General features: G+C 30.8%; 2 protein-coding genes across 2 annotated transcripts; both read right to left on the reverse strand.

The window, feature by feature from the left end:
* Positions 1–44: 44 nt before the first annotated feature.
* LOC125854922 (receptor-like protein Cf-9 homolog) lies at positions 45–1,720 on the reverse strand. The gene has a single exon (XM_049534529.1). It carries the CDS (start codon positions 1,624–1,626, stop codon positions 247–249), a length of 1,380 nt encoding a protein of 459 aa, XP_049390486.1. The 5' UTR covers positions 1,627–1,720; the 3' UTR covers positions 45–246.
* A 105-nt stretch (positions 1,721–1,825) lies between these two features.
* Positions 1,826–3,039, reverse strand: LOC125855972 (receptor-like protein Cf-9). The gene is made up of 2 exons (XM_049535601.1): positions 1,950–3,039; positions 1,826–1,839 (listed from the first exon to the last, which is right to left on the reverse strand). The coding sequence occupies exons 1-2, from the start codon at positions 3,037–3,039 to the stop codon at positions 1,826–1,828; spliced, it is 1,104 nt and encodes a 367-aa protein (XP_049391558.1).
* Positions 3,040–10,029: the final 6,990 nt, after the last annotated feature.

Genomic DNA, 10,029 nt, shown 5'->3' on the forward strand with positions numbered 1-10,029 from the left:
ACAAAATATTTCTCATCTCTTCCTCGAATAGATTCTTGTTTTTTGTGGTTTATTATTTTGGAATTTCAATGAACTAATTGTGGATGGTTCATAAGATTTTATAGTGCATATAACTTATCATTAAAGATTATGTCACCCTCAATTTTCATGGTCAAATGATGCTACACACTTTAAGCAAACAGGATTTAACGATAGTACGTCTACAACTTGATACATATTTTCCTTAAATAAATAACAGTAATATTATTAGTGATTATTTCTTCTTCTGCAATTCCTTTGCCTTCGCTGCTTCTTTCTCCTTCTCATCATTATTTTGTGCTCCAGCTCTACAATGATTCTTGCAAACCATATCGGTTTTCCAGTTGACATCATGAAATATACTATGGATATTCCAATACATAGTCCACTTCCATACCCCATAAGAGCAGCTTTCCAAAAATCACCTAGAAATTCAGAATTGCTTTCTTCATCATCTACGGCATAATTTTTCCCTGATACATGATCATTGCCACAACTTATTGAAACTGGAAAACCATGTAATCCATCATTGCCTTCATATGAATTGTTCTCAAAGGTCTGAAATTGATTTCCATGAGGAATGCACCCTTCGAGATGATTGTAGGAAAGATTTAAGACTGCCAGAGAAGTAAGAGAAGCAAATTGTGCTGGTATCTCTCCTACAAGATGGTTACTTGACAGGTCTAGTGATTCAACCAAAGATAAACTTCCAAGTGATGACGGTATAGGACCTTCCAATCCATTATGAGATATATTCAGCACACGGAGTGCAATGAGATCTCCCATAATAGTTGGAATATGTCCTTCGAATGTGTTGTTTGAAAGATCGATAGTGGTGTACAGAAACAAGATTCTCACAATTTCACGCTCAAATCCCTTGGATACAATAGCTATTGAGTCTTGGTAATAACGAACTCCACCATATCTTGATGTTCCCATTGATGGATCAATTGTCCTCATGGCTTTCAGATGTTGAAACAAACTCGAAGGTAAGTTTCCTGAGAAGGCATTGTAAGAGAGATCTATGATTCGAAGCTCTGGAAACATGTTCTCAATCCTTGATGTTCTGATGGGACCATGCAATTTGTTGAATCGCAAGCTTAGAACTTTCAGCTTTGGCAGAGTCCCCAACCACGCGGGGAATGTGTCGTTGAGGTGATTGTCTCCTAAATCAAGAACTTCAAGTTGTTTGCAATTGGTCAAGGATTGTGGGATTTTCCCCTCTAGTTTATTGCCATGCAAGTTGAGGCTGCTCAGTGAACTTCCATTGATGAAAGTTGTTGGAATATTCCCAGAAAGATTGTTGTGGCGCATATCCAAAACCTCGAGGGAAGTGATATTTCCGAAACACTGCGGAATTTCTCCACTCAAATTATTTGTCGCCAAATCCAGCATTATCAGTGATGTCAAGTTGCAAATAGATGAAGGAATTTCTCCAGTGAGATTATTATGGGATATGAAGAAGAGTGCTGTGGAATTTGATGGAATGGGTAGTGAACCTTGAAGCAAATTGGACCGCAAATCAATAGTATCTAGAGACTGAAGAGGAATTGAATCCACACTCGTCAGCATATTGTGGGATATATTAAGATGTTGCAGTGGAAACATCCAGTTAGACCATGCCCAATCAGGAATTCTTCCTTGAATCTTATTATGTGAAAGATCCAAATACCAAAGAAGCTTTGCGGATCTTAGAAACTCCAACTCTTTCACTTCACATGCGGCCAATTCTAACGTATTAAGAGATTCAGGCCAAGTAAAATCAACTTTGTTGTCATTGGTCAATGAGATATTATTATATGAAAGACTAAGATGTGAAAGCTGTTTAAAGTTTGAAAAGAGGCTGACATCCACACGACCACTAAAATTATTGAAAGAAAGATGAAGTACTTTTAGGTTCACTTGGTTTTGAATTGAGTTGGGAAGATGACCCTGCAGCTGGTTGCCCTCTAAATCTATCGAGATTAGTGAATTGGACTTGAAATCTTCAAGGGGACCAGATAAGTGATTAAAACTCAAGTCTATTGTATTTAGTGATGGAAGGGATAACATCCCTGGTGGTATTGTTCCATTCAGGGAGTTATATGAAAGGTACAAATACTCAATGCGGGTGAGATTTGAAAGAGATTCAGGAATATGCCCTCTAAGGTTGCAATCTTCAAGAGCCAAATAATGCAGCGAAGTTAGATCATAGCCAAGAGACTCTGGCAAATTATCAGAAAAATTCACGCTGCTGAGACTTAACACACTGAGATATGCACTGCTGTTCCATTTGGTCTTTGGAAAATAACCACTTAGCTCATAATTGATAGATAGCTCAAGTGTTTCCAGGTTGGGTAGGTGAAATATACTCTCAGGTATTATCCCATACAATCCTGTATATGTCAGACTCAGAGTTGTTAAATGAGAAGAAAAATTCAGAGGAATGGTGGAAGAGATGTTTACTTCACTAAGATGAAGCTCTCTTAATTGGGTCAAGTTCTGAAGAAGCGATTTAAAATCATGGGTTGTGAGTCTTAGCTTGTTACTATCAAAATATTTGGAGAGACGAAGAGAGTGTAACTTGGAAAGATGAGAGATTTCAGAAGGAATTTGACCTGAGAAATAGGAGTAGGAAAGATCAAGATGCGTCAAGCTCGAAAACTTGCCGAATTCAGGGGAGATATGGGAATTGGAGAAGTTATTATTAGTAAGATTAAGCCTTTGGAGATGCGAGAGTTGGAATAGGCTGCTATTGGAATCGATGGTTCCATTGAGATTACTGCAACTGAGGTCAAGTTCAATGACATGTCCAGTGATGTCATCACATACGACTCCATCCCATGAGCAGCAATCTCTACTCGTGTTCCATGAACTCGTTTTTGGATAAGGCTTCGGACAATAATTAGAGGCTGACGGATCTATAGTAAAGGACTGCTTGAATTTTAGAAGTGAAATGGTTTGATGTTTGTGAGGTAATATGGATATTGAAGAAACTTCATGACAGAGAAACACAATTAAGAGAATAACTGCATACCCCATTTTTTAGCTTCAAACACTTCCTAACTATGCAATAAAGGTATGCAACTATATATATGGGCACATATTTGCTTAACATAGTCCAAGTTGGATTGCAGTAGTAATAATTATCAATTTTGGCATTTTTATTTTTCATTCTGGGGCTAATATATCATAAGTTCATTAGGTATTTTAATTGACATGTATTATTTCATTATTGTATAAATATTTTTTTAAAATAATTATGCAATGTATGCTTTTCTAATACACTAAATTAAATAATGCATAAGAAATAAGATACGTATGGTTAATGCACGATAACTAATACAAGCATTATTAATACACTATATTGAACAGTATTCTTGTATACCAAACGTACTAATAGTTGATTACTTAATACATGCATTAGCATGATTAAAGGAACAACTGCCCCTCAAAATCTTTTCCATATTTTTCCACAATATTTGTAGATGGTATTTTTGTAAAAAAATATTTTTTAAAATTATCAATGCGTGTTATTTCTAATACACCAAATCAAACAATGCATAACAACATAAGAAATAATCTTAGAATAGCTAATACAAACATTATTAGTACATTATATATTCATCATCATTCTTATATATCCCTACCAAATGCTATGGATTTGATGGCAGATTTAGAATCCATAAACTTTAAAACCTAACTCTATCTCTTATGTTAATTATATAATAAAGGAAAAATGCTTAAATATGCCATCGAACTTTAAAAAAAAAGGCTTATTTATGTCATCCGTTAAAAAATTGGCACATCCATGCCATTTCCGTTTGAGAATTAAAAGCTCTTTCATATCATTATTTGTTAACTGAATATAGTTTCGGTTTTGCAAAATCATTTTTTGCACGTGGTAAATTATCATTCGGTCATGTCATTAATTAAAAAAAAAAAATAAAGGGAAAAAGCTCAAATATGCCATTGAACTTTGAATAAAGCTTCATTTATGTCATCCATTAAAAATTTGACTCATTTATGTCATTTCAGTTAACTAAATGACATGAATGAGTTTTTTTCTCAAATGAAAATAGCATAGATGAGTCAAACTTTTAATAGATGACATAAATAAGTTTTATCTCAAAGTCCAATAGCATATTTAATTTGAGTATTTTCCTTGCAATAAATTATATATGAGAGGGTTATTATTTGAATGGTAAAATCATATTCCAGTAAAAAAATGTCTCGACATAATTTTAATCGTTCTTAACAATAGCCTTCTGATATCTATTTTTCTTTTGTTTCCCATCCAGTGTCCGGTACCCACATTGGAGCCCGACTAAATCCGGATTCACTCCAGGAAGTCCCGCATTGGGGGGTAAAGCGCTCCCTAACAAAGGTGACTCCGTACCCAAGGGGAATCGAAGCTGAGACCTCTTGGTTAAGGATGAAGGATTACTTACCACTCCACCACAACCCTTGTTGGTAACCATCTGATATCTATTAGTAAACTTTAGCATTAGTCTAAACTAATGGAGGCCAAGGAGCTGCCGAGCTGGGAGAAGATGAGGTATGTTGAAGGATGTTAATGACATAATCATTGGAACTTGTTATTTTCCCGAAGAAAGCGTAACAATGATTTTATTCCACAATGTAATTAGTTCCAAATTCCATCTTGACCCATAGTAAATTTGATAGCAACTAAAAAGAAATAGAGAAATCAATGTTTGTTATTATTCTCAAGTCTATGTAGAAGTCTTGCTATAGAAATTTCAAAGAAAGCTATACCACACAATTTAATGAAAAATTTCAAAGCTTGCAAAAGAAAAAAAAGGAATAACTTTTTAAATATCCACAATATGATGTTGATTAATCTAGATTTTTATCGCGTGAGAAGCATTATATGCGTAAGCACCAAGTTCTTGACGTAGTGTGCCTCCAAATAACTTTTTTCTTCCACCTTAAAGTATTAATGTTGTGAAAAATCCAATGAAAGTTACTTAACACACAAATCCCTTTCACTTCAAATTTTCATATTTAAATAAATTAATTACGAATTTTATTACAAAAGAAAAAGGAAAGAGAAATAGTCAAGCCAGGCCTGTTGTTGCCTTCGTATCAAAGGGAAAATCACCTAGGTATACTATATCATTAAAATATATACCATCTATAGCAATACATTTTTTTCCCTTCAAATCTATATCTATATATAATATAAAGCCAAATGTAGACAAGGATGATGTGACACCTCTCTAAGGCCACCATTGCAATTTATCTTTTTTTTTAACATTTTTTTCTTTTCTAATTAAATAATTAATTATATTCTATCATATTTATTAAGTTTCATTAAATTTTATAACAACCATACTAATTTATTGTGGCACCTCTACGACCTAGAAAATTATTTATTTTAATCTTCTCTTTTTTTTAAAAAAAATAAAATCCTCTCATTATTAATTTGTTTAATTCTTAATTTTTTTAAGCATATATTTATTACATTACATCTAATTATATCTTATGAGTTAATAATAATAATAATTAAACAATTTTTTTAAAAAATAGGAAGGATAACGGAGAAATTGAAATTAAAGATGAAAAACTTCAGTTTCAAAACTTTTCATTTTCCAAATTAAGACTGTAATAAATTTTATGTAACTCATGCTCTTTCAATTTTCTATACTTAATGAAGAAAAAAGTATGGTTTTACAATCATATAAGAGAATGCCAAAATACTTGATTCAAATGACAATACATATACTGTTGTGAGTGGAATTTGTGTTTTGTAGAAACATGAAAAGGAATGAAGATGATCCGTTGATTGAAGCTATACATATAAACATTTTTATATGCATAGCTCATTCTTTAACCTTTTTATTTTTTGCATTTGCAATTAGAAGGAAGCTAACTTTTGTTGTTGTTGTCATTGTTGTTGTAACTAATGAAATGTCAATATAATCAGCAGAATGACATCAAAAAAGTACTCATCCAAAGATGAAGGCTTCCCATGCTCAGAAATATGGCCAATATTTGCAGAAAAGTATCATGAAGTACAGTTATATATGTTGAGTAAATCTTTTAATAGTTTATATGTTTAGAACTTCAAATGTTCCAGTTTCAAATGTATATATTGTATTTGAGCTGTTAATTAAGAGAATCATGTCGGAGGAATTCAATAAATTGTTTAAGTTATATGGATTCTTCACTTTCGATTATATATATAACTTTTGAAGAATACCCATTGACAATTTTGAAGAGTCCGAGCAACGACCACAACATACTTTTGGAAAAAAGGAAAAGGTGCTTTCTTATATATTTGTTGGTTAGAAAAATGGAACATATCCAAATTAAATATCTTGACTGATTATTAAAAATTAGGAATATTTTTCCTTATGGTGCTTCAAAATTAAAAAATGATTATTGATTATCATTATTCCGAGTGCGAAATAACGCGTTTTTCGAGAAAAAAAACGCGTCCGCTCCGCGCGACACCGTGTTTTTCTCGAAAAACGCATTGAATCTCATTTTTTCGAAAAACGCAAAACGCGTCGAATCTCGTATTCTCGAAAAACGCGTCCGCTCCGCGCGACACCATTTTTTCTCGAAAAACGCATTGAATCTCGTTTTTTGAGAAATAACACATTTTCCGAGAAAAAAAACGGTGTCGAACGTTCCCCCTCTTTGGTTCGAACATTACGCTCTAAGATTATGTATTCTGCTAGAATTTGCTCAAGAATGGTTTCTAATCAGAAAAGAGAGGTTGCTTAGTATCAGCTAAAGAAATGTATGTGTATTATCTTCTCTTTCTTTTCCTAAGCCTTATTTCCCTTTCCCTGCTTAATCTTAATTTTAGAGGTTTAATTTTTTTTCTAGATCGCTTATCAATTATAATTATGAGTTGCAGTATTCAATTTTAAAGGATAAAAACATTATAAAACATATATAAACTAAGTTGCATTGAACTTTTATAGTACTAAAAGTTGTTGAATTTATATATATATTCAAAAAATGTTATGTTTTAATTAGTTAACATTTTACCTTTCACTATAATTACTTTCTTAATTATATATTTTAATATGCATTTATGGGGGGTTTTCATCCTTTTCCCTTTAGAGGAAGTTTCTTTTGAAAAAAATTGAAGNAAATTTTATGGTTAACTCTTATCTTTATTTGAAATTTGTCTATGTTAACAATTCATATAATAATTGTTCGAATAAAAAGATGTTTTTCAACATTGAATTGATAAAATCTTATCTAAATTTAATAATTGAAAAGGAAATTGAATAAATCGTTTATAAAAAATATATTAAGTATACTTTGCATTTAAAAATGCAAGTTTAGATTTTAGGCCTCTAGTTGAAATTTTCGTTTTTTTTTATATAGAGAAGTGAAGAGTAGATAGAAGGGAAAATTGAATGAAATAATAAACTATTAATTCTAATTAAATGTTATAGTCATAGTTTGTTTTATTTGTAATTCGCAGCAGACATCCCATTTTTTTGCCATCTGGTTCGGTATACAATTAATCATTTTCGGTATACAAACCCATATGATATATAGATGTATAAAATGCATTTATACGCGTTTGTATTTGTATAAAGTGAGAGAAAAGTGCATATACAAATACAAATACATATACATATATTTTTGTCCTATACACTTATAATTATACAAATATAGATCTTATTATACAAATTACAATGTATAAATGAATTTATACAAAACTGAATAATTTGTATAAAATTGGATATATCTAGCGAATTATACAAATTAAAAATTCATAGCAAACATAAAATTTGTTATGAAGCGCAATCATGTAAACTATAGTAACATACAAATATGATACAAATATAATTTTTATGTTTGTTAGTACGTGTCAAAGTTGCTCTAGATAGAAAGAGACAAGATTGTGGAGGATATGACAATTATTTGGGCCCACAGAAAGTGAGGATACGGAAAGAGAAATTCCGCTGCTATACTCCGTCAATCATTAGTTTTGCCGTTAGAACTATTATGTAAACCTAAAAAATATAGTCTAAAAAATATTGTACTATATTTTTTTTATTTACCGTAAATAGTATATTTTTTTGTCTCAATTTATGTGATATGTTTTATTTTTTGAGAGTCAAATAGTTTAATTTTGATCAGAAATTTACGCATAAAATCTTTAAATTTTTTGAAATGAAATTTATATATATTTGTAAGTCACAATAATTAATAAGTCATCTGTGAAAAATCTATATATAATATAAAGCCAAATGTAGACAAGGATGATGTGGCACCTCTCTAAGGCCACCATTGCAATTTATCTTTTTTTTTTAACATTTTTTTTCTTTTCTAATTAAAATAATTAATTATATTCTATCATATTTATTAAGTTTCATTAAATTTTATAACAACCATATTAATTTATTGTGCCACCTCTATGACCTAGAAAATTATTTATTTTAATCTTCTCTTTTTTTAAAAAAAAATCCTCTCATTATTTTCATTATTAATTTGTTTAAACATATATTTATTACATTACACCTAATTATATCTCATGATTTAATAATAATAATAATAATAATAATAATAATAATAATAATAATAATAATAATTAAACAAATTTAAAAAAAATAGGAAGGATAACGGAGAAATTGAAATTAAAGATGAAAAACTTCAGTTTCAAAACTTTTCATTTTCCAAATTAAAACTGTAATAAATTTTATGTAACTCATGCTCTTTCAATCTTCTATACTTAATGAAGAAAAAAGTATGGTTTTGACAATCATATAAGCGAATGCCAAAATACTTGATTCAAATGACAATACATATACTGTTGTGAGTGGAATTTGTGTTTTGTAGAAACATGAAAAGGAAGGAAGATGATTCGCTGATTGAAGCTATACATATAAACATTTTTATGTGCATAGCTCATTCTTTGACCTTTTTATTTTTTGCATTTGTAATTAGAAGGAAGCTAACTTTTGTTGTTGCTGTAACTAATGAAATGTCAATATCAGCAGAATGACATCAAAAAAGTACTCATCCAAAGATGAAGGCTTCCCATGCTCAGAAATATGGCCAATATTTGCAGAAAAGTATCATGAAGTACAGTTATATATGTTGAGTAAATCTTTTAATAGTTTATATGTTTAGAACTTCAAATGTTCCAGTTTCAAATGTATATATTGTATTTGAGCTGTTAATTAAGAGAATCATGTCGGAGGAATTCAATAAATTGTTTAAGTTATATGGATTCTTCACTTTCGATTATATATATATAACTTTTGAAGAATACCCATTGAAAATTTTAAAGAGTCCGAGCAACGACCACAACATACTTTTGGAAAAAAGGAAAAGGTGCTTTCTTATATATTTGTTGGTTAGAAAAATGGAACATATCCAAATTAAATATCTTGACTGATTATTAAAAATTAGGAATATTTTTCCTTATGGTGCTTCAAAATTAAAAAATGATTATTGATTATCATTATTCCGAGTGCGAAATAACGCGTTTTTCGAGAAAAAAAACGCGTCCGCTCCGCGCGACACCGTGTTTTTCTCGAAAAACGCATTGAATCTCATTTTTTCGAAAAACGCAAAACGCGTCGAATCTCGTATTCTCGAAAAACGCGTCCGCTCCGCGCGACACCATTTTTTCTCGAAAAACGCATTGAATCTCGTTTTTTGAGAAATAACACATTTTCCGAGAAAAAAAACGGTGTCGAACGTTCCCCCTCTTTGGTTCGAACATTACGCTCTAAGATTATGTATTCTGCTAGAATTTGCTCAAGAATGGTTTCTAATCAGAAAAGAGAGGTTGCTTAGTATCAGCTAAAGAAATGTATGTGTATTATCTTCTCTTTCTTTTCCTAAGCCTTATTTCCCTTTCCCTGCTTAATCTTAATTTTAGAGGTTTAATTTTTTTTCTAGATCGCTTATCAATTATAATTATGAGTTGCAGTATTCAATTTTAAAGGATAAAAACATTATAAAACATATATAAACTAAGTTGCATTGAACTTTTATAGTACTAAAAGTTGTTGAATTTATATATATATT

Source organism: Solanum stenotomum, chromosome 2 (assembly GCF_019186545.1).
Source record: "Solanum stenotomum isolate F172 chromosome 2, ASM1918654v1, whole genome shotgun sequence".
NCBI classification, from domain to species: Eukaryota; Viridiplantae; Streptophyta; class Magnoliopsida; order Solanales; family Solanaceae; genus Solanum; species Solanum stenotomum.